Source organism: Paroedura picta, chromosome 5 (genome assembly GCF_049243985.1).
Source record: "Paroedura picta isolate Pp20150507F chromosome 5, Ppicta_v3.0, whole genome shotgun sequence".
Classification (NCBI taxonomy): domain Eukaryota; kingdom Metazoa; phylum Chordata; class Lepidosauria; order Squamata; family Gekkonidae; genus Paroedura; species Paroedura picta.
The window spans coordinates 15,894,334-15,919,108 of record NC_135373.1 but is presented as its reverse complement, the minus strand read 5'-3'; the positions used below and the strand labels follow the sequence as shown (position 1 = coordinate 15,919,108).

The 24,775-nt window shown below is 51.6% G+C and overlaps 1 protein-coding gene across 2 annotated transcripts in view; it reads left to right on the top strand.

Moving 5' to 3' along the window:
* NECTIN2 (nectin cell adhesion molecule 2) overlaps window positions 1-24,775 on the top strand; it is a 90,650-nt gene that overhangs the window by 34,368 nt on the left and 31,507 nt on the right. For both annotated transcript variants that reach the window (XM_077336650.1, XM_077336651.1), the window contains exons 2-4: window positions 12,420-12,773; window positions 19,961-20,254; window positions 22,504-22,621. In XM_077336650.1, coding sequence (XP_077192765.1) covers window positions 12,420-12,773; window positions 19,961-20,254; window positions 22,504-22,621 — 766 coding nt within the window. The remainder of the gene's footprint in view (window positions 1-12,419; window positions 12,774-19,960; window positions 20,255-22,503; window positions 22,622-24,775) is intronic.

Sequence of the window (24,775 nt, the reverse complement as noted above, 5' to 3'; positions counted from 1 at the left end):
GGAAATTGAGGAGGGAATCCTCCTGGACTTTACAGTACATCATAAGGCAGGGGTGGGCAAACTGGCTCTCCAGATATGCATGGCCTACAATTCCCATGAGCCCCTGCTGGCAAGGGCTCATGGGAATTGTAGGCCATGGCTATCATACTGCCTTTCCATCTATTAGTGAGATTTATAAAACTTTCTGTGACTGAAAGGGTAAAGACAGCACAATATTTCTACTTTGGCCTCTCATATTTTCCTCCAACTGTTTCAGGCTAGCGCCCATAGGATTCCTGCCTGCTGTGTTTTATCTTCACAACAGCCCTGTGAGTTAGGCCAGTGTGTGCGGCCCAAGGTTGCTCCATAAACTCCGCAGCAGAACATTGATTTGAATTCTGCTCTCTCTGGCCAAACCCTGGCTGGCCCTTGAGTTTGGCTGCCGGGCTGTGTGTATGCCTATCCTCATGCTCCTGCCCTTCCTCTTGCTTCAAAGGTGAGGCAGTTCAAACTCTCCTAAGGCAAATTGGGGGGAGAAGGAAGCCACGTCCGACTGTCATGAGTCCAACTGTCTTGTTAATCCAGAGACCCTTGGGACCAAGGAGGGAGGGGAGAGATGACTCTTAGAACAAACAGTCACCGTTGCCTCTGGACGGGCAGCTGTGCAAGAGATATTTGGCCTCTTCCTGCATGCGGTCCAGAAACCAGTTTCAAGGAATTTGGGTGATGTCCTCTTAGAAACATCTCCTCCCTCCCGCCCCATTAGGCTAACCGCTGGCTAAACTGTATCTGTCTTTCGGACATTGCTCCATCCAAAACTGTAAGGTCTTTTGTTTCCATGCAGGGGCAGCTCTAGATAAGCTTGGCACAGGCGCTAGCTGTCTCTGCTCCTGCCCCCGGGTCTTTAGGGGGACGTTGCTTCCGCCCGGTCCTTAACCTCCTGCGAGGTGTGGGGCGGATGCACCCAGCTCCCTCCCTGAACCCTGCACCTGTTGGAGGGGGGGGGTGAGGTAGGGGTGCCGGTCACCTAGTCGGCATACTCATGAGTGGTCTCCCAGCACTGGCGAGCCTGTGCGGCTGTATCGGCTGGACGTTGCGCTTTGCACAGGAAGAGCGCTGATGTGATGGAGCCGCATAGAGAACCGATCTGGTGTGGCACAGTGGCTAAGATCATTGAACACCGCCCCACACACAATTCTGTAGGTCTCTAAGGCAGGGGTGGCCAAACCGTGACTACAGTTCCCATGAGCCCCTGGCCGGCACATGCCAGCCCTGTAGTCCATGGACATCTGCAGAGCCACGGTTTGGCCACCCCTGATGGAAGTTTTAAGGTCTCTTTGAAATCCAATAACAGCCATATGACCTGGCACCGGTATGAGCCACACATTATGTGTACAACAGCTCTGCGGGGCGGGAAGTGCCATCGAGTGGTGGCTGACTTATTGGAAATCCCCCATCACAGGCCGTTCAAGGCGAGGGACTCTTAGAGGTGGTTTGCCACCGCTCACCTCCACGTAGCAAGAACCCCATCGACCCTCTCCTCCTGCAGCAGAGTTTGGAACAAGAGCCTCATTGCCGATTCACAAGTGTCGTCCCGTCCCCCATCCCCCTCCCCAGTGCTGCAGCCATGTTTGAGGACTCGAGGTCCTCTTTTTGCCGAGCTGGGCCAAAGCACCCGGGGCCCTCCCGTGAGAACAATGTGTCCTGAGCCAGGAGGCCATGGTGGCCCGCCTTGTTTTGCCCCAGGTTCCTCCTCCGCCTCCTGGCACAGCTTTCCCCGGCCCTGGAGGAGCATCCCGATGGGATACAAAGTGACCTCTGAGCAGACCTGGGTGGGCATCACTGGCTCCATTGTCTTTCCAGCCTCCCCAGCCACAAACCGGGGGAGTCCGTGGCTTCCCGACTGCCCTGCCTCGAAGGATCCGTCCTTGGGTGTGTTCGGTTTCTTTCTGTCCTCTCTCCTGTCCTCCCCCCCCCTTGACTTTTTCACGTTGTTCCCTTTTTCTCTGTGCTTTTTGGAACACCGTCTTCCAAAACAAACAGGAAACCAGCTGTGGACTCACAAGGCCAGGGTGGGGGACGTAGGGGGGAGAAGAAGAGCCACAACAGGGTGTTGGCTACGTGCGCGTGTATGCGGCCGACTGCAAAGGGGGCAGCTGGTTTTTCCAGGGGGGCTGTGAGAACCCCTCTGTGAGAACAGTAACCTCTCATCTCTAGCGCAGGTGTACTACCACAGTCTCAGGCGTTGACTGACTTGCTGGTTTCCGGTGTCTCCCTCTTCTTTTGTCTGCCTGTGTCTGCAGAGGGAAAGGAGATTCAGAGCTGGGCTCTGGCTCTTGGGGGGGCTTCCGGGTCCAGGGCTCCCCTCCCAGGCAGTGACAGACAAATTCTGTCCGGCTTTCCTGTTCTTCCTTAGTTCACCCTGCCGGGGTGAGGGGGGTAGCTGCCACTCTTCTGGCAGATCCTCTAATAGCGTGTTCCTCACATCCCACCTCCTGTCTTTGCCCCACAGCTCTGGTGCGCATCACTCAACAACTGATGCATCATGGGACTGTATTACTCAATGCTGTGTGTAATGCCTTTTTTTTGCGGGGTCGGGGAGCTGGCAACAGACCATAACTGTGTGGCTCAGAGACATTGTAAAAATGCTTGATGGTCCCAGGTTAGGTCCCACAGTGCACCCACCCAATCTCCCTTTGGGGAAGGGGCCCGGGCTCAGTGGCCAGGCATTAGCTCCGCATGCAAAAGGCCCCTAGAATCAGCCTCCAGTAAGGATCGGGTTGCAAAGGACTCCAGACCGAGACCCCGGAGAGCTGCTGCCAATCTGAGTAGATGGTGCTGATCCTGTGTAAGGCAGCTTGGTAGGTGCTGCAGTGCGAGGAGTCCTTTCTGAAACCTCTTAAGAACATAAGAGAAGTCATGTTGGATTCGGCCAACGGCCCCTCCAGTGCCACACAGTGGCCAAAACCCAGGGGTCATTTGGAGGTCCACCAATGGAGCCAAAACTCCAGAAGCCCTCCCACTGTGGCCCCCCAAGCACAGTGCTTCAAGAGGAGTATTCATAGAATCATAGAATGATAGAGTTGGAAGGGGCCATACAGGCCATCTAGTCCAACCCCCTGCTCAACGCAGGATCAGCCCTAAGCATCCTAAAGCATCCAAGAAAAGTGTGTATCCAACCTTTGCTTGAAGACTGCCAGTGAGGGGGAGCTCACCACCTCCTTAGGCAGCCTATTCCACTGCTGAACTACTCTGACTGTGAAAAACTTTTTCCTGATATCTAGCCTATATCGTTGTACTTGTAGTTTAAACCCATTACTGCATGTCCTTTCCTCTGCAGCCAATGGGAACAGCATCCTGCCCTCCTCCAAATGACAACCTTTCAAATACTTAAAGACGGCTATCATGTCCCCTCTCAACCTCCTTTTCTCCAGGCTGAACATTCCCAAGTCCCTCAACCTATCTTCATAGGGCTTGGTCCCTTGGCCCCAGATCATCTTCGTCGCTCTCCTCTGTACCCTTTCAATTTTATCTACGTCCTTCTTGAAGTGAGGCCTCCAGAACTGCACACAGAACTCCAAGTGTGGTCTGACCAGTGCCGTATACAATGGGACTATGACATCTTGTGATTTTGATGTGATGCCTCTGTTGATACAGCCCAAAATGGCATTTGCCTTCTTTACCGCTGCATCACACTGCCTGCTCATGTTTAGTTTACAATCCACAAGTACCCCAAGGTCTCGTTCACACACAGTGTTACCTAGAAGCGTATCCCCCATCCAGTAGGCATGCTTTTCATTTTTCTGACCCAGATGCAGAACTTTACACTTATCTTTATTAAATTGCATCTTGTTCTCATTTGCCCATTTTTCCATTGTGTTCAGATCTCGTTGAACTCTGTGTCTATCTTCTGGAGTATTTGCCAGTCCTCCCAATTTGGTGTCATCTGCAAACTTGATGAGTAGTCCCTCCACCCCCTCATCTAGATCATTAATAAATATGTTAAAAAGTACTGGGCCGAGCACCGAGCCCTGAGGTACCCCGCTACTCACCTCCCTCCAGTCTGATGAAACACCATTGGCAACAAAGATAGAAGATATGGAGGTAGCTGGTCAACCCCTGGACTTTCCTCGCTCAGTATTGATTCCATTCCCCTTCAGCATTTGCTTCCTCCAGGAGATGTGAGGCGTTCCATTTGGCTCCGCCTCCTCCCGAAGCCATTTTGCGTTTGCCTCCACCTCCTGTGGCAGCCATTTTGAAGTGGTGCTTTCCTCCCCTTCTCAAGAGCCATCAGCTCAGAAAAGTTGGGATCCTAATCTGTGCCGTTCCATTTGCTTAGTGTGCTTTCCTCCCTTCGTGGTGGATCGGGAGATCCATGGGCCAGCGCCGGTTTCCTTCCCCTCCTTTGCCCACCAATCCGTGCTGCCCCTGATGTTTTCCAGTGCTCCTTTCCCGCTCCGGATTCTCTGCCCTGCAACAAAACTCTGGGCCGCCTAAGCCATCATCCTCAACTCTCTGTTGCGCTGATTAATGCATAGCCTTGGCAGAGATGCGCTGCTTCCACAGCCTTCCTCCTAGAAGAGAAAACGACGTCCCCATCCCTCGGCTTCTGTTGGTGCTTCAGCTGGTGCGTCGTCTGGGGCTCCTTGGCTTCTGTTGTTCTCCGGCTCTGGAAACAAAGCGGTGGGGGACAAGGAGGTCCCAACACGAGTGGCGCGTCCTCCTTGTACACGTCTCCGCCAGGCTATGAAGTGTGAAACGTTTATTAGCGATCTCTCGGTCCTGCCTCTTTACCCGTGGGGTAAACAGAAGCCTGCTCAGTCGTTCCCTGCTCCCCACCCCACCCCGCCAGAGGTGTGTGCGCTTGTCTGGGCTAATGCCGCCACGTCTCTGAGTTGTGTGGAAAGTTGTCGTACAAGATGTTAACAGGGTCCCCCCGCGGGGCTGCCCCTCGCGGAGTCAGCCTCTGAATGCCGAAGCAGGAGGAGTTCTGCTGCTCTGCGGGAAGGCGAGCCTCGCTGCGCTGTGAACTTTATTTGCAGGGTGGGCTGGATAGGCTGGGCCAAAGAACTGCGTTGACACTTCTGCCTCGGCCATTCCAGACCAGGGTCCCCATCGTGGTGCTCTGGGCCACTCACCCCATACCTTCTCTGCTGCCTGCCAAGTGTTTCTAGGAAGTGACTGGGGCCGGGTGAGGGCTTTTGCCCTGCAAGGCTTTTGATTGGCCATAGGAGATTTGATTGGCTGTACAGTTATAAAGATCTTGAGAATCTCTTTGAGGTTTCTAGTCCTCAGGGTGATGGGCAGAGGATCTGCTTGGCATGCAGGAGGACCCAGGTTCAATCCCAGCATCTCCAGTTTAAAAGGACCAGGCAGGAGGGGATGGGAAAAAGACCCTGGAGAGCCATGAAGTGGGGCCAGAGCTCAGTGGCAGAGCCTCTGCTTGGCATGCAGAAGGTCTCCAGTTCAATCCCCAGCATCTCCAGGCTGGAGGGGATGGGGAAAAGACCCTGGAAAGCCATGAAGTGGGGCTGGAGCTCTGGGGCAGAGCCTCTGTTTGTTCAATCCACAGCATCTCCTGCTGAAGCATAGATATTTTAGAAATCTGCACAGCCAATCAGAAACCATCTGTGTCCTAAAAACAGCTGGCCGGTGCCGGCACAGCGGTCTCCATGTTGGGGACCCCTGGATGAGACGAGTGCGGCATCCATCGCAGTCCTGACAGTGTGTGCATTAGAGATCTTTCTTCCTCCTCAGGCTTTTCCTGGCCCCAGTGGAGATCCTGGGGGAAGCATCCATTTTCACCATTTAGGCGGCGTGCGCCACGAACAAAACGGGCGCAGGGGGGTTGCGTGAAATGGAGCTGGGCCTGATGTGCCGCTGTAACCTCAGGAGCCCGGACCCTGGTGCTGCGGAGTCTCCCTGCCTGCAACTCTGCGTGCCTCACTGCAGTGTGCCTTGCCCTCCGGGGGCACCGTGTGCTCGCGCTCTGCCCTCCGCACGTCCTCTCCCTGTTACTTATTCATGGCCCTCCCGTCGGAAGAGATCGTCGTCTGCTGTGCGGCTGCTGTCGAGAGCTGGAGACTCTCAGAAACGCTCCTACCGATCGTAATCCTGACAGTCGGAGAGGCCTTCTTAAGGCTTGGAGCAGCCTTTCGCGTCTGTTTTACCATGGAGAAACCCCTGAAACATTCTTCAGCCTTCGAGACGCCCCAAAAGTGGCTCAGTTGTGCAGAACAGGGTTGGGAAGCAGAGCTGTAGACATGCCCCCCTGGGGACCCTCCCCTTCCCACCCCCTCCAGGCCCATCATTGGCCATGGGGGGGGGGCAATATGACTGTATATGGTCATATCAGCCGAAAAATGTTTGACCAATTTTTAAAATATATAACAAATCACGTAATTCCCACTCATTCAGAAAACCCCTTCAGGGCTGTCAAGAAACCCTGGTTGCGAAAGACTGGCTTAGAGCGGAGAATCTTTCTTGTGATTTTCTCATGTCTTTTAACGTTATTTCCCTTCTAATAGAAGAACTATTTATTAGAGAGCATAATTCTACATAGTTAAAGAGAAGGTTCCTGTTCTGGTCTAAATGGCTACATGGAGAGAGATGCCAGAGGCATTTCCCTTCCGTCCTATTTTGGGCTTGAGAGATGGAGGAGAAAAGAGAAGAGACCCGGGAAACAGGTCAGTGAGACCAAAGCGGAGTGGTCAGGGTCCCTGTCTCTCTCACTAACCCTGGTGCCCAGCAAAAGAAAGTCAGAGTCCAGGGGCACCTTTAAGACCAACAACGATTTATTCAAGACGTGAGCTTTCGAGAGCTTGCACTTTGAATAAATCTTTGTTGGTCTTAAAGGTGCTGCGGGACTCTGATTTTGTTAAGCTACTTCAGACCAACACAGATCTTGAATCTATAATCACTGATGCTCGGAGACCCTGCTCATTGCTGCTTTATGGCATTCAACCTCCTTGTAGGCCTTTGCCTCCCTACTTCTCCTCACTGACTAGCCCAGGGGTAGTCAAACTGCGGCCCTCCAGATGTCCATGGACTACAATTCCCATGAGCCCCTGCCAGCGAATGCTGGCAGGGGCTCATGGGAATTGTAGTCCATGGACATCTGGAGGGCCGCAGTTTGACTACCCCTGGACTAGCCCATACCTCAGATGCTGCTTTATGTTCACATGCCTCAACTCTCTTCCATCGGCCTGGCTGAGCAGAAGGTACACAAACGGCCCCATGCTGCTCCTGTCAGACCAACCCGCCTGAAAGAACAGTGCAAATGCTGCTGCTCTGCCCACTCCATCCAGCTGCCCGTGAACCTAGCCTGATGCTGTGGCTGAGCAGAAGATCGGTCCATCCTGACAAGAGTCCAGGCTCTCTTCTTTCAGAAGACGGAGACTCATGGATTTCAGAAGCTGGAGCTGGCTTCCTCGGCCCCCACCCAGTTGGATAAATCTCGTTTATGTTTTCTTTTTTTTTTATCATGATCCAATTCCAGGTTTTATTCTTATTTGATAAGCTATTTTATTCTGATCTACTCTGACCCTGTTTTTGTCATTCATGCCATTCCAGGTTGATTGAGTAATAGAGTGGGAAGGGGGCAGACAGGCTGCTCATTGAGGGATCAGCTTAAAGCATCTCTCTTTGCAACCATTCTGATTATGACTGAGCAGCAATTCTTCAAACTCCAATATAAGACTGACTCAAAACATGCTTCCTCAAATATCATATAGCTAAATAAAAAGTATATGGCAGCCAACTTTGAACTCTGCCAGATTTTACATGCCTAATTTGAATTGACGATTATTACGCATTACAAGGAATTTATTATCTGCTCTTTGTCCTGAATGGCACGTTGATGGGCTGGGCAGAAGGGCCTTCAGTGTGCGACTGATGGGAGGGAGCAGCGGCTATTTTGCATCTGGCTTCACCTCCCCCGGCAGCTCTTTTGCAGCAGCTGTTTTTGTGGTTCCACCCACCACTCCGCATCTCAATCCCAGAGAGGGCCCACAGGCTCAAAAAGGTCGGGGATCCCTGCTCTCTGCACTCCTTCCCGGGTCGCACACACAAACCACGGCTGTCCCCCCAAAGCAGTCCCTGGTTGGTGGCCGTGTGGCGTGGGTACAGGACCCGCCTTCTAAAAAATGACAAGCCTCGTTTGTTCCACTCCATAGTGCCCCAGGAAAATCCTCGGTGACGCCTTCCAGTTTACGCAGCCATCTGTGTTGTCCAGGTGCCTCTCTGCGCCAGGACATAATACGTCAGCACAGCTCAAAGGGACAAACAGATTGCGTGACGCGCACCTCTGTGTGCAGCACAACAAAACTAGAGTCCAGTGGCACTTTTAAGACCAACAATAAATCTTTGTTGGCCTTAAAGATGCCACTGGACTCTGATTTTGTTGTGCAGCTTCAGACAGACCAACAAGGCTTCCCACTTGTACCTCTGTGTGTTTAAGTGTGCCGTTTTTTAAGAGCTGCAGTCCTGTAGCTGTGTCAGTGTTGATTATGAAGTGGGGCAAGATTCTCTAGGGATCCCCTATGGAATAGAGGTTGGGGTTCAAATCCCTGTCATCCCCTCCCCTCCAGCTGTAGTTGGTCTCTGGCAGTTCAGCCTACCAAACTGGGTTGTTGTGAGGATAATATGCCTGTTTTTTGCCATCAAGTCACAACAAACTTATGGCTACTCCATAGGGCAGGGGGTGGCCAAGCTGTGATCCGTGAGCCCCTGCCAGCACTTCTTTGGGGGGACTAGCTTACACTGGCCCAATCTCCACTGGAAGAATGCTAGACTGAAAAATCAAAGAAAATATCCCACTTTTGGGGTATAATTTTACCTTGGGTGGGAGGAAGCAGGATTTTCTTCAACTAGCTTTATAAAAATTGTGTGCTAAATTATCTCGGCAAGAGGAAGGGGTGTTCTCTTCCATTTCTTACATTGCAGAAAGGGATCCAGGCCTTTGGTGTGCCCACCTACTAAGGAGGCCCATAGAACTGAGTGGGCAAATAAGACTATTCACACGAGATGGCTTAGAGCAGGGGTAGTCAAACTGCGGCCCTCCAGATGTCCATGGACTACAATTCCCAGGAGCCCTTGCCAGCATTCGCCAGCGAATGCTGGCAAGGGCTCCTGGGAATTGTAGTCCATGGACATCTGGAGGGCCGCAGTTTGACTACCCCTGGCTTAGAGCATGATGCTGCATGGGTGCCACAGGTCCTGCTGGGCTCAGACGTCTTTATCCCACCATTAAGAAGCTGCGGTCAGATGAGTCACTGTTTTGTTTTTGATGCAGTTGGCTCAGCTGCACCCAAGGCCTGTGGGCTGCCTGGCAGGTGTGCCCCTGTTGATACCTGAGTGCCACTTATCAGGGCCATTCCCTTCTGAAGAGGCTCACAGCTGTGCTGACATTTTGGGAGGGCTGCAGTCGGTGCAAGCACCACAGGTATTTCTAATGGAACCACCCTGATCCAGACTTGGCTGGGGATTTGAAGCTCCATGCCCAGGAACAGCCTACCAGATACAGAGTTCAAACTTGGTGCAGCTGTTCTCATCACTCTTAGATTGTTAGCTGGTTTTGGGTGAGGGTGGAGAGCTGTTTAGCCACTGATCCTGGATTATCTTTGGCCAAGCTTGATTTTTACGGGTCTGTCATCCTGTTGCACTACACTTACGATGGTGCTGACTCCAGGTTGGGAAGTGTTTGGAGATTTGGACATGGGAGGGCCTCTCGGCAGGATATGATGTTGTAAAGCTGACTGTCTGAAGCAGCCATTTTCATCCAGGGGGAACTGCTCTCTGTCATCTGGGACAGCAGTCCCCAACTCCGTCCGGGGACTGGTACCGGTCCGTGGATTAGTCGGTACTGGGCCATGGCTCCTGCTTGTCCTCCTCCCTGGCTGCTGCCTGGGGGGCCGCCCTGCCACTCTGCCGCCAGCTCACCTTTGGTGCTCTCCAGGCGGCTGCCATGGCTGGGGGTCCCCCTCGGCAGGGCACTGTGCAGCTGCTGCTGGCAGCACCCCCAGCGGGCGGCAGAAAGTCAGGGGCGCTGGTGGGAAAGCAAGTGGGGCAGGGGCTCAGGCGGCGGCGACATCCCTCGGCAAAAGACTACCCCCCACCTCCCCCACCGAGCCTCAGTAAAATTGTCAAGTGTTGACTGGTCCCCGGTGATAAAAAGGTTGGGGACCACTGATCTGGGAGATGAGCTGTAATTCTGGGAGGTCACCTATCAGCAAGGTGTGCGTTTTCTCATACTGGCAAGGTAATAAAACTGCCCATTGGTAGCTGAGGCCGTCTGCAGAAGTGCAGAGCTTCAGGCAGAGAGAGAGAGAGAGATCTTCCACCTAGCAGGGATCTGGAACCTCTCCACTGTGGAAACACTGCAGCCTGTAAAAGCAGAATCTGAGACACCATCAAAATATCTTTCTCTGAATGTATGTCCAAGATTCAATGCATTTTTGGGGAGGGGCGTGATGTCACAGCTGACTTATGGTAATACTGTGGCTCTCCAGATGTCTATGGAGTACAGTTCCCATGAGCCCTTGCCACCAGCATGTTGGCAGGGGCTCATGGGAATTGTAGTCAATGCACATCTGGAGAACCACAGTTTGGCGACCCCCTGTTTTAGGGGATGACTGTGTGCGAGGAGGTAGGGTTGCCAAGATCCAGGTGAGGACTGAAGATCTGGTATTACAGCCGACCTCCAGACCACAGAGAAAATGGGAATTTGGGTTGTCTGGCAATTGTTCCTCTCCTCCCTGAGCCCTGTCATCTTCAGACTCCGACCCACCCAAATCTTCAAGTATTTCCCAACTCATTGATGGCAACCGCCGATTAGGGGAAGAGTACAAACATCTTGCTTTTACTGTAGGACAGGGGTAGTCAAACTGCGACCCTCCAGATGTCCATGAACTACAATTCCCAGAAGCCCCTGCCAGCATTCGCTGGCAGGGGCTTCTGGGAATTGTAGTCCATGGACATCTGGAGGGCCGCAGTTTGACTACCCCAGCTGTAGGAGCATGGAAATGCCCATTGGGTCAGGGAATTCCTTTCACAGCTTCACATCCTGAGAATCGATTCAGGTGGGCGGCTGTGTGGATCTGAAGCAGCAGAACTGAGTTTGAGCACGGCAGCACCCTGGACACCCGCAAAGTTTTATTCAAGGGGTATATTTTTGTGTGCTTCCGCATCTGAAGAAGTCTGCCCACACACGAAAACTCATACGTTGAATAAGACTTTGTCGGTCTTAAAGGTGTTGCTGGACACAGACTTTATCCTGAAAATTGGTTTGCCTCGATTGAATTGTGTCCAAGCCAGGCAGGTCTGGAGAGGTGTGTGTTAGGGTTGTGCGTAGCGGTGTCTGTGCTGCCATGGTTGTCATAATAGAGATCGAAAATCAAAATGGAGATAGAAAACAAGAAGCGTCGCCCCCGCCCTCCCGATTACCAATGAGTTATCCTTTTGTTTTCATTCCTAGCTGGCTTTTCTCCCTGGGGACTCAAGGTGGATTATGAGCCTGGTAGAAGCGTTGGGCCGATCAATAAAGCTGATTAGAAAATACAGTTTGAATGTTAACGAGCCTAACGGCGCAGCTCCTTAGCGGATCAAAGCCGTTCAGCAGATGCCGAGACTCCTAAGACCCAAGTGGGGACACGGATGTTAATTTTGGCGGCTAGCCAAGTCGATCTGCGCTAGAACCCCTTGGCAGGAGTCCAGGAACCCCGTAGAGATAAGATTTCAGGAGTCAAAGCTACCGTCACCCCCCCCCCTCCAAATCTTTTTCATCTCTAAGAGGGACCGTACTCCTATCTAGCTAAAGACTTGGTGGTATTTAGCTAACAGGCATGGATGTGAGGTGTCCTAATAGGCATCACAAAACAGGTGGCCTGCCAGTAGTCCAGGCTGAACTGCGACCTCCACCGGAGTGGTAGTCCACGGATATCTGTAGAGTCGCACTTTGGCCTCCCATTGACCATGCCATCACCCCAGGCAATCAAGCCTATGTTTTCTTACAATTTGTGGGAATTGTAGTCCATGGATGCCTGGAGAGCCACCATTTGGCTACCCCTGTTGGAGAAGCAGAGGTGGTTTGCCTCTCCGTAGCCACCTCCCTCTATGGCAGGGGTAGTCAAACTGCGGCCCTCCAGATGTCCATGGACTACAATTCCCAGAAGCCCCTGCCAGCATTCGCTGGCAGGGGCTTCTGGGAATTTTAGTCCATGGACATCTGGAGGGCCGCAATTTGACTACCCCTGCTCTATGGTTTCCCATCCAAATACTGACCAGGCCGGCCCTGCTTCGTTTCCGAGATCTGACAATATCATGCTAGCCTAGCCCATCCAGGACAGGGCAGAGAGAAACCAGTGGCCTGCCTTTGTCTCCCCCTGCCCATCAACCCCAGACTCAACCCCTATCTTTCTCCCCCCCCCCTTTCTTTCTCCCAGCCGTGCTTGCCCAGCGGGTGAAGGTTCAGCATGAGGTCACAGGCTACGTGGGGCAAGAAGTCACCCTACCCTGCAACTTCATCAACACCAGCCGGGAGATCAAGGTCAGCCAGGTCACCTGGGTGAAGGAGACGAGCGGCAGGAAGCAGAACGTGGCCGTGTACCACCCAGACCATGGGCCCAGCTACCCGATGGAGAAAGGCAGCGGGCGCATCCGCTTCTGGGCTCAGTCCCTGCAGGACGCCACCCTGGTCATCGGGCCCCTGCGCATGAGCGACGAGGGCACCTACACCTGCGAGTTTGCCACATACCCGCTGGGCAACGAGGATGGCATCACCCGGCTGACAATACTGGGTAAGGGGACGGGATTTTGCTGGGAGAGCATGCCCCTGTGTGTCTGGTTGAGCCAGGCAAAAGGGAAAACAGATCCATGCAGCTGGCAGATCTGTGCAGTGAAATACCCTTCCTCTGTGGCGGGGCAGCCAAACCATGGCTCTCCAGATGTCCATGGGCTACAATTTCCATAATCCCTGGCCTCTCTGTGGAACTGGGAGTGACGCTTTTGGTTCTCCTTCCTCATCTGCCTCACCTACCTCATAGGGTGCCTGTTGTTCTTTCTTTCTTTCTTTCTTTCTTTCTTTCTTTCTTTCTTTCTTTCTTTCTTTCTTTCTTTCTTTCTTTCTTTCTTTCTTTCTTTCTTTCTTTCTTTCTTTCTTTCTTTCTTTCTTTCTTTCTTTCTTTCTTTCTTTCTTTCTTTCTTTCTTTCTTTCCAGCAAGCTTTACTGCAAAATGGCGGCCCCAGTTTTCCCCGTGCCACTATAAATCCCTAACCTTTCCCCTCACACCTTTTTTGAGCTTGCAGGCACCTTTGGGATTCTGATAAGGGGTGGCAGGTACAACCACAAAATGGCTGGTGTGGGACGTGGGGCAGAACCAACCACGCAAGTGCAGGGGCCATTTTTAAAACATACACTTGGGGACTAAGTATGTGTATGTGTGTGAGTATTTTATATTGTTAGTGTTTCATACTGCTTTCATTTTTCTTTATTTTCTTGATTCATTTATTGTACTTATATACCACTCTCCCTTGCAGCTCAGGGTGGTTTACAATGAAAATGGAGAAAATGAAGTTACAATCCAAATTTGTAGCACATGTATGTAACTTGTAACTTGTAACTTTTCTAACATTAAAGGGAATTTTAACTTTGCAGATTCTGCTATTAACTATATAACTATTTTAATTTATTGTTCATTTTAACCCACTTTGTCCTGAGCTATATTGGGAAGGCGGTATATGAATTTAATAAATAACAGTAACAACATGGTGGTCTCTTCCCTTATACTCCTCCATTAAGGTCTTCAGAACGTCTGCTCAGGGTCCCCAGTCCGGGTTAGGCTTGCACGCTTTGGCATGCTTTGGCGGCCATTCATGGCCGAAGCGACTAGCACCGCAGTGAAATGCGCTCCTGAAGGAGATTAGGGCCTTGTGAGGCGGAGCTATCCCACCTTGGGCTTGGGCTTGGGGCCCAAAATAACAACCACTAATAAACAGTGCCCTCAGCACTGGGACCATTTATGCACTGGAGGTTTCATGCCAGGCTGCAGGCTGGAGTTTTAGTCGTGGCAGGTTGCCCCACCTCTTTCTACACCCACATGGGGGAGCATTTGGCCTGGTGTGCCCCATCCGCCACCAATTTTTGTTCCTGCACTGGAGCTGGGGCAGTGAAGTTCCCAGTGCATAAAAGGTCTGGGAGATGGAAAGATTGGGATTTTTTTTATGACCAATATTGAAAGGACAGAGTAGTAAAGTTATGCATTTGTTCATTATTTTATTTTATTTCTTAAATTTATATATCACCCTCCCTTGCGGCTCAGGGTGGTTTACAGAGAACAAGAAAGCCACGTGACAGATACAGTGTAAGTTCGCTAAATGCATCGTCAGCAATAACAATGATTGAACATTTGACAAATCACTTTTTAATGGTTACAGGGGTGGGCAAACTGTGACCCTCCAGAGGTCCATGGACTACAACTCCCATGAGCCCCTGCCAGCATTCACTGCGGTTTAGTTAGATCGGTATTGCCGCACCATGTGATTAATGGCAGTATCTTAATGAGTCGGGGTTCTGGGGGCCCAGTTGATGTCGCCATTGACCTCAACCAAATGCTTGGCGGAAGAGCTCCAGTTTGCAGGCTCCGTGGAACTGTGCTCACTTGAATAGGACCCGGATCTCCTCTGGGAGCTCGTTCCACCAGGTGGGGGCCAATACAGAGGATGCTCTGGCCCTGGTTGAGGCCAAACGTGCTTCCTTGAGGCCAGGGATCTCCAGCCAGTTGGAGTTGGCTGAGCGTAGTGCTCTTGGAGGGGGTGTAGGCGGAGAGGCGGTCCCTCAGGTATTTATTGGCAACTGCTGCCGAAACAATGTCGTCTTAATCTACTCAGCCAGGCAGGAGCTGAAGTCACTTTCTAAAGACACAGCAAAGATGTTGGCCGAGTTAGCTGTCAAGATTATGAACCACCCAGATCCCTTCTTGTCGGAAAGCAATTGAGGTCTCTTGGTTTCCTTCCCTTCCCCCAACCACCACCCCGCAGGGTAGGCTTGCTGCTGTTCTTAGGCTGACCACAGAGCTTTGCAGCTCAGTAAGCATTGGACCATTGGGTTCAAGCCCATGGTTTTCAGTTGACTTACTCATCAGGACACACTTTGCTTGTGTACATTCCTGAAAGTTCTGGAGCATGTAGTCACTTCTCTTGGGGGGGGGGCTGGCGTGGCCTGTGGACTCTCACCAGCTCCCCCTCAAGTGGGGCACTTGGACACCCCTAGTGGGGCCCTGCCCCTGTCTATTTGCAAGGTCAGGTGAACTGGAGGCGTCTCTCTGGGAAATTCATCTGCAGTTCTGCTAACCAGTGAATTCCTGTCGAGCTGCTGATGCTGCTCCAAAGCGATGCTGCAATTTTCGCAGGTGCTCCCAGGTGGTGCGGCATAGCGGTCACTGGCTCGGCCTTAGGATCTGGGGGACTCCACGGTTGAATCCCCCCTCGGCCCGGGAAGCTTCCTCGGCCCAGTTCCACACACTTCGCCTGACCTGCCTCTTAGGGTTAGGCTAAACCGGAGGAGAGGAGAACGATGCGGCCGTTTTGAGTCCTCCGTTGCAGGAGGAAAGGCAGGGTATGAACAAAGCAAATAATTTTTTTTTCTTGGCTCAGCAGCTCTCTCCACTTGGCATGGGATTTGGCACCCTCTTGCAGGGCAGAGGGGCCCACTCCCGTCCTGTCTGCATCACCCCTACAGCTCCCGCTTCGTTCTGTGTCGTATTTTAGAGATGCAGATGTCTATGTCTGACTCTGTTCTGTCAAGAAGGGATCTGCATGTTTTTTAATTGGTTCCTTGGGGCCATCCCCATATCAAGTGGCTTCGAATCCCTCCCCCCATGCTCACGCATTTCCAGCGCTGGGGGGGGGGGGAGGGGGAGCGTCATGTCCTGATTCTTTAAATTAATTACAAGCACTTCATTCTGATATCTGCAACCTGGGAGAGTCTAAGAACAGTAATAGACTCTGAGCTGGGCAAGTCTATGCATCGAGATCCCTCCAGCTCCTGAAAGGACTTTGGGTTACAGAGACCAAACACTATTTTGTTAAATTAATCAGGAAGGGAGCCCCTGCATCAGTTGAACACTTAGGTCTTGGTAGCTCAAGAGGGCCTCAGGGCCTTCCCAGCGATATATAAAACTCACCAGTTTGATTTCTTTCTTGAGCACAGACAGCATGGAACATTTAGTCCCCAAAAGATCCATTTCAGCTCCTTCGCAACATTATCATCACAATTCTGTCATATGTATTACGTGTCTGTTCTGTCCTCGGCCATCATAATTGTATCCTACATATTACGTATCTGTTCTTTTTTCGGCTCTCAAAGCAATCCATTTATCAGTTCTTTGCAGTTTTTTATACTTGCACATTCCTTTCCGTAGTGACACCACATAAGCGTAGATGCAGATTGTATCAAGATGGACTCTTCGGTGAATCGGTTTCAAAATGATGCTTCAATGAAGGGCCCCCATTTCACGTCAGACCCTTGTGGGATGTTCACTATTTCTTTTCAAGTCTTATTTCATAATTATACATTGCTTGACAAGCTCAAGGACAGTCCTGTTTCAGCACATTAGGTAAAAAGAAATTTAAGATGGCAAGAAAAACAGGGAGGAAGAAACTATCGGTTGTAAAAGCCAGGTGTAGGGGCTCCGGGGGTGTGCTGATTTTGGTGAACATGGACGCAGAATTCCTCTGGCAGAGAATCAGGGGCCTTTAGAAAAAACAATAACAACAGCACTCAATTTGTAGCCTTTACAGATAAAAAAGAGATATAATACAGGCAGTTGAACAAACCTTCTCAGGGAATTCGCTGTGCTGTTCTCTGGGACCAGCAAACCCGTGTAAACTATGCCCAGTAGGGGTGAACACTTTGGTACGGTTTGGCTGCCTCGGCGATCACCGAAGCCCAAGGCGGCCAGTGCCGCGGTGCAGAGAGGAGGGTCTCTTCTTATATTCTCATCAGGGAAGGCCTTGGCCCCTCTGCCCTGTGGCTGCCCCTCCAGGGGGACTGGATGGACCCTCTCTGGTCTGACCCAGCAGGGCTCTTCTTGGGTTTGTATCAACGCCTCAGCCTCTCTGCCTTGTTGTTGGCCATCTGCGTGAAATAAATAGGATGCACAGAATATAGCAATAATCAAGAAATACAATCTGTTTACTAATTGCTTTATTGCAATAATATATGGCCACTGCGTAAGACAGGATGCTGGACTGGAGGGACCCCTCTGATCTGATCCAGCAGGGGTCTTCTTAGGTTCTCAAAATCTGTTCCTTTCCCCCTGCAACCTCATCTTTACTAAAAGAAACCCCCCCCCCCACACACACACAAGGTCCAAACTGTTGGAAAACCTGAATCGCTTTCGAGTCAAGGAGGATCACGTGGGATAAGCTCCCTTCCTATCATCATGCTATTGATATTATCATGGATTTTGCTGCCATCCTCCTTCCCCAGCGATCTCGGCTGCGTTTCTTAGCTTTGGAAGATGGGAGAGTGTTGCTATGGAGAAGTAGAACCCAGGGGTGGGGTGGGGGGATCTGAGAAAATCTCAGGCTATCCTTCAGGTACCGCAAGATAAATCCCGGCTGTTAACTTCCCCATGCAGCACCTGATGCTTTCAACCTAAGCTGTGTTAAAGGAACACGAAGAATTGGGGGGGTGGGGGGGCTTTTCATTGAAAGCTGGCTAGCGGGCACCGATGGTTCCACCTGCCCACGGGCAAGGGCCAAAGTCTCCTGCCCACAGAAGAGACATACCCCCTCTCAGTGTCCATAGCAAGAGGCCTCGGTCAGTGCAGTCTATTTGGCAGTCCCAAGGAAGAGCAGAAGACAGCTCAAATTAGGGGTGAGCGGTTCGGAGCGGTTCGGCTGCCTCGGCGATCACTGAAGCCCGAGGTGGTTAGCGCGTGCCGAACTGCTCAACCCTACCTCGAATCTCTCCCTCCACCCGCAGGCGACTCGCAATAGGTATTCTTTTTAGGCATCTCAGTCCTATTTGCAAGGGGGATGTTTTTTGCAGTCCTGGGGTAGAGCTTTTCAATGGCTGAAGTATTACAGGCCTCTGGGGAAGAAGGGTGTAAACGGAGTGCTTTTCTGGCCACAAAACTTTCGTTTCTTTCCTGTTGTTCCTACATGGAGCTTGGGGTGTATGTGACCCTGCCTTCATTAGGGATGTGCATTTTGACCGCCCCCCACTCTGAAAAAAAGGGGGTAGATCCCAGAGAAAAACTTTACCTCTGAAACCCATAGATTTCATTTGAAGGAACTTCCACATGAACTTTCTGGTCTTTGTATTCTTTTTTGAGGGATGGGGTGTCGATGGAATGGTTTGAGCCTCGATTCTTGTAGTGCAAGAGCAGCTAAGGTGCACAGGAAAGGGGATCTCCTATGCCATTGGGTGCTGTGGGAAGTCCTGGGGAGATTGGATGGGGATTCTAGGCTGCTGGGTTTATTTATTATTATTTATATTACTAGCTTCAAAGCCCGTTCCTAAGAACGAGCCTTGAAAGGGTCCCCTCCCCTGGTTTAAGGTGGCCTTGGGCGGCAGCTCACAACCAAATCAAGTGGGGCGGGTGGGAGCTGGGTGGCTCGTTAGCAGGGCTGACAGAGCTCCTTAGCAGTCAGCTAGTCAGCTCCTTAGCAGACCTTAACGAGCAATCAGCAGTCCGGGAGGCCCTCGCCAGCAGGCCCAGCCTAGCAGGCCAAGAGGCCGTTGTTAGCAAGGCCTCCACCACGACCCTTTGCCCAGGGCCCTCTCCCCTTACCTGCTGCTGGCTCCAGGCACTGAGGCGTCTGAGAGCACGGAGGGTGAGAGCTGCAGGGGCAGGGCCAATCAGGACAAAGCTGGCTGCATCCTGATTGGCCCTATTCCAACTTGGACAGCCAGACATGTTCCACCCCCTAGGCTGTTTCAGAAATATATAGAGGAATAACAATGGATAAGGATTATATTTATATACCGCCCTCCCCGAAGGGTCAGGGTGGTTTACAGAAAACAGGAAAAAGATACAGATAACATATACAGGTAACAGGTGATAACAGTATATGTGGTTCTCACTGAAAGACCTCCAGTGGTTTCCAGTTCTCAGTATCAGGAGAAAAGAGCCAGAGTCCAGGAGCACCTGAGAGGCATCACCTTGGCCAGGAGAAAATACAGGTACTCTTCTGGCCACAGAAATCGATATTACGCAAGGATCTGCTTTGTACGGCCTATGTAAACAGGGGTGAAGGATATTTGGAGAGTAGATCTGTAGCAGGGGTTTGGGGGGCGGGGAAGAATCACATAGTATTTGCCCTAGCTGTGAGCACAGCTACAATTTGATTCAAGTCCACCAGTCCTCAGGAGCCACGGTCCTCCACCTTTCTGAGCCTGCGGGCATCTTGGGAATTCTGACAGCGTGGTGGGTGCAGCTGGAAAGTGGCTGCTGCAGGGAGCAGAACTTCCTGCCCAGAAGCTTTCACAGCTTGCCTTCAGCCACAGGGCGAAGATCTTTGTGCAGTAGCAGCAGCTGTGGGCAAAGTGACATTTTTAGAAGAAGGGAGGTACGTTTTGATGCTCTGCTTTTCACTGCCCGAAAGAGTCTCCAAGCGGCTGACAATCGCCTTCCCTTCCTCTCCCTACAACAGGCACCCTGTGAGGGTAGGAGCAGCTGAGAGAGCTCTGATAGGATTGTTCAGTGACAGCAGCTAGGGATGTGTGCTTCAGCTGGTTCGGCTCGTATGCGTATGCAGCGGCTTGGGCTTCGGCGATTGCTGAGGTAGCCGAACCCAGCCAATGTGCACATGTCTAGCCTGGTCCAGGCACCCAGCTGACTGCATGGGGAGGAGTGGGGAATCAAACGTGGCTTGTTGGTCTCATTGCAATGTGACTCTCCCCTCATTAGAATACGCCTGGTTTTTAGCAGCATGCCTCATCTGTCTCCCTCCTCCCCCCTTTTCTCCCTCTGCCCAGCCAAGCCCACAAACTTCGCGGAGGCTGTGGAGGTGAAAGCCGGGAATGCCGAGGTGCCCGTGGCCAGCTGCACCTCCTCCAACGGGAAGCCAGCCGCCCAGATCACGTGGCAGTCGGGCTTGAACGGCAACTTCACCACTTCCGAGGTGACCAACACAAATGGCACGGTGACTGTCACCAGCCACTACATGATGGTGCCCACCAAGGCGGCCAACGATCAGCGCATCTTCTGCCACGTGGAACAAAAGACGCTGGCACAGCCAGAGTCCCTCCCAGTCACGCTGTCCATATTATGTGAGTGGCTCTAGGGACCAGGGAAGTTTGGATGAAAGGAGAGGAAGAAAATGGTTTTTGGGAGGAGGGGGGACATCTTCTAACTGGTAGAGCCAACCAGAAAGGGCTGCCTATAAAAATAAAGTTATTCTATAGATTAAATTTGCTGAAGGTTTGCAGGAGGATGAATGCAGCCAAGCTGGCCTCTGTGTCAAAGAGCTGATAACCTAATTGTAATGGTCAGGAATGATCTGGTGGCAGGAGGGGAGAGTAAAATGACTTATTCATCGGCATTAAACAGCAGAAATGAATAGCTAGGGGATTCTCCACTTAATAGAAAGCAAACTCAAAGTGTCTTACGATGCCAAAATGGGAGGATATCCTAAGTTAATTATCCTTAATAGAAGCCATTACCACAAGGTTTCCAAATTCTCCTGGCAAGCAGTGGTGTTCAAAATGATTACAACATTTTCAAAAAGGCACTTGTTCTGTGGCCTGGGCTGGTCTGATCTTATCAGATCTCTGAAGCCAGGCAGGGTGAAGCCCTGGTTCCTACTTGGGTGGGAGACCACCCGGGAACTCCCGGGTCACCAAGCAGAGGCAGGCCATGGCAATCCCCCCCGAACGTTTCTTGTCTTGTCAACCCTGCAGGGTCAGCCCTGATAAGCATTTGGATGGGAGAGCACCGAGGAGGTCCTAGGCTCCTGCTCAGAGGCAGGCAGAGCTGGCCATCTTTGAGTGTCTCTATGGCAGGTTTTCTCAGCCAGGGTTTTGTGAAATCTTGGGGTCTCTTGATGGCCTGGGAAGGGTTTCTGGAATAGGGTGGGGGGAGTTAATTAATTTTTCATATATTTTAAAAAATTGTTAAACATTTATCAGGTGATGTGACCATATATGGTCATGGCTACCTGTTTTCCCCTCCCTCCCAAATATGGTCATTGTTGGGCCTGAAGGGGAGGGGCCCCGGGTGGGCATATCCACAGCTCTGCTTCCCAACCTTATTCTGCACAGCCATGCCATTTCTGGAGTTTTTTGAAGCCTGAAGAACGTTTCAGGGGTTTCTCAATGGTGAAAAAGTTGAGAAAGGCTGCACTGTGGGGTCGACCTAAGTCAGCCCCTCCCCAATTGCGCGTTTGCACTGCCACCATGCCGGCGGCTCCTGCTCCCGGCCCTTCCGGGCCGCCAGCAAATCGGCTGCCAAAGCGGCCGATTAGCTTGCAGCTCGGCAAGCTTCTCTTCCCTCCCCTCCCGAAACAAGAAGCTTGCCGGGCCGCAAGCTAATCGGCTGCTTTGGCGGCCGATTTGCTCGCGGCCTGGCGATCTTCTCACTTCAGGGGGGGGCGGGAAGAGAGAGCTGTGGCCCGGCGCCAAGGCCTTCGCGGCCCGCTGATCTGGGGACCAGGTCCCTGCTGCTGACAAGGGTCTACCATTGGGGGTCCCAACCTTTCTGGGCCTGTGGACACCTTTGGAATTCTGACCCAGGGGCGTGGGCACAGTCTCAAAATGGCTACCTCAGGAGGGGGAGCCAGTCCCCGAATGGCTCCCGCGGGCGCCAAACACACAGAGGAAAACTGAAGATGGGGGGCAGAGAGGGGTAATTTCAATAATATGCTGGGAAAGAGGCATGAGAGAGAATAAAACCTGCACTATGATCTGCCATCGAAAGAACGTTCTTTTAATTTGCATAGCCAACGTTGTTTTAATCCACGCAGCCGATTAGATCTTCAGCGGCCAATGGGAAACCCTGCTGGGTAAGAGCCCTGCCCATATTTTAAAAATGCCCACCAGTCACTGAGGAAGGTGTCAGCAGGCACTGTGGCTCCTGCGGGCACCATGTTGGAGCCCCCCGGGCTACATAATTAGGGTTGGGTGCTTCGACGCCCGAAGCAGCTGATCTCTCCCGGTGCAGCCGGCGCTGCAGGGCGGCACTGGCTGCGCCGGGAGGGACCGACTGTTTCGGGCGTCGAAGCACCCAATCCTATAAGGCAGGGGTAGTCAACCTGCAGCCCTCCAGATGTTCATGGACTACAATTCCCATGAGACCCTGCCAGCATTTGGAGGACCACAGGTTGACTACCCCTGCTATAAGTTATGGTTTGTCACGGGCATCGTGTAAGAAAACAAGGGAGCCCTCAGGGCTGTAGAAACATGATCTGGCTGCAGTTAGGGCTTTGCAGAGAGACAGAAACGGGGTGGGGGGAACGATAGGCGTGACTGCTGGTGACTCCCCCTGGCCGGGCACTTAGCCTTCCTCTCGGCTTTCCTCGCAGACCCCCCTGAAGTCAGCATTCTCGGCTATGATGACAACTGGTACTTGAGCCGTGAGGAGGCCGTGCTGACTTGCAGCGCCATGGGGAACCCGCCACCCACCAACATCACCTGGACCACGTAAGTCTCTACCCTGTTTTTTTCCACTTTAAAAATGCACCTGGTTTTATACACATTGATTGGGCTGGCCAGGGAGGATGTAAATAATCCGTTCAGCTGTCTCGCAGAGATGGAGATGGGGGGATGGCTTGCTGCATGCTGATTCTCCTGGGTTAAGAGGGAGAATGTGTACAGGGAGAGATCCTCTCTAGCTAGGATGCCTCTGGAATTCTAAAATGCACAGAAATAGCCTGAGCTTGCTAGAATTTGTATATTCCTTTAAAAAGTATGTTAGCCATCTTTCTTCCTCATGGAGTGCCAGGTGACATAGTGTCGATAAGTACCAACATTTACAATCACAATTTAGGACTCCTGATAAATTTAACACAGTCCCGAAACTATCTTCAACTGTCTCTTGAAAATCAAAGGTGAGAGGGTCGCACAACCCTTCCCTGGGGAAAGCGTTCTGTAATCAGGGGGCTGCCTCCAAAAAGGCCCTTTCTGGAGTCCCTGCAAAACAAGATTCTTTCACTTAATGGGACACTCTGAACTTAATTTCCAAGCAGGAAAATATGGGAGAAAATGGCCTTTCTGAAACCCCGGTCCCTTGCCAAGAAGTGTTTTAAAGGTCAAAACCAACACCTTAAATTGGGCTTGGGGTCGGAGTATTGGCATCCCATGTAGTAGTGTTGCAGTATTGGGTCCCCCTTTCTCAAGTCACCCCTATTTGCCCATGAGTACTGGAAACTCGCTTTTTAAAATTACAAACTTCCCAAAGCTGCCTACAAACTGCCCAAAGGCTCCTCCCCCCCCCCCAAAAAAAAAAAAAATTGGTCTTGGTTGAATTGTCCTGAACTTGATTCGGCACTTTGATACGGCTTGATTTGGGAAAGCCAAATTTTTCTCCAAGGCCTTCATTGAGATCTAGATCCCTTTCAGTGCCTCAGCTGATATGTAGAGAAAAGCTTCTCTCTGCCCATCCGTGCTGGGGGCCAACTGCTGACCCTGCCTGTGAGGAATGAGGGCAACATGGTTGGGCAGAGCTTCCCAGAGAGATCCTTCCTTCCTCCCTCCCTCCCTCCCTTCCATTTTGATCACTCCTTCCTTCTTTCCTCCCTCCCTCCCTTCTCAGTTGACTCACAGCTGGAGGGAAGGTGGGGAGAAGGTCTTGAGCCCTTGCAGGGGGCATGTCAGAGGCTGAGTAGGGGGGATGGTGTGACATTCATGATTTGGGCTGGGGTCTGGACAGAGCTGCACGGATGATGTTATCTGGTAGCCGTGTAGAAAAGGATAATTTATTGAAACTGTAGAACAGCCTTTGTCAACTTTGAGAACTCCCTGAAATGTTCTTCAGGCTTCGACAAGCCCCGAAGTGGCACGATGGTGCAGAATGTGGTTGGGAAGCAGAGCTGTGGACACGCCCACTCCATCATTGGCCATTTTGGGAGGGGATGGGGAGGGGACATGTCCATATATCGTCATAACACCTGATAAAGGTTAAATAATTTTACAAATATATAGAGAAAATCAATTAAGTCCCACCCATTTGGGAAACCCTTCCACAGCTGTCAAGGAGACCCAGGTTTTCATGAAGCTCCGGTTGAAAAAACCTGCTGTGGAAGCTTAGAGCCAAAACAAGTGAGGGAAGCATTTGTTCACACAGCGGTTCGTGTCTATGATTGGCCTGGAGGGGGGTGGGAAGGGGAGTGGCCCCGGATGGGCATGTCCACAGCTATTCTGCCCAACCCTATTCTGCTCAACCGTTCCACTTCTGGGGCTTCTCGAAGCCTGAGAGATGTTTCAGAGGTTTCTCAATGGTAAAAAAGCTGAGGAAGGCTGCTGTAGGCCATTAGAAACCCATAGCCGCGAACACAGAGGCTTTGCGCGCCCTGCTGTGTCCTTGCCGCATCTCCCACTATCAGGCTTACAATCAGAGGATTCTCAATGGTGAAGAAGAAGTTGAGAACGGCTGGGTTAAAGTGCTGGGACTGTGACCTTGAGGGGCCAGGGCCACAAGAGCACACCAGGTGAACTTGGGTCCTTCCTCCTTCGCAGGATGGTGGTTAGGATAACACAGGAGAAAAGCAATATTACAACCAGCTTTGGGTCTCCACTGGAGAGAAAAACAAGAGTATAAATGGGGAAAGTCTGCAGCCATTGAGGTTGGTAGAAGAG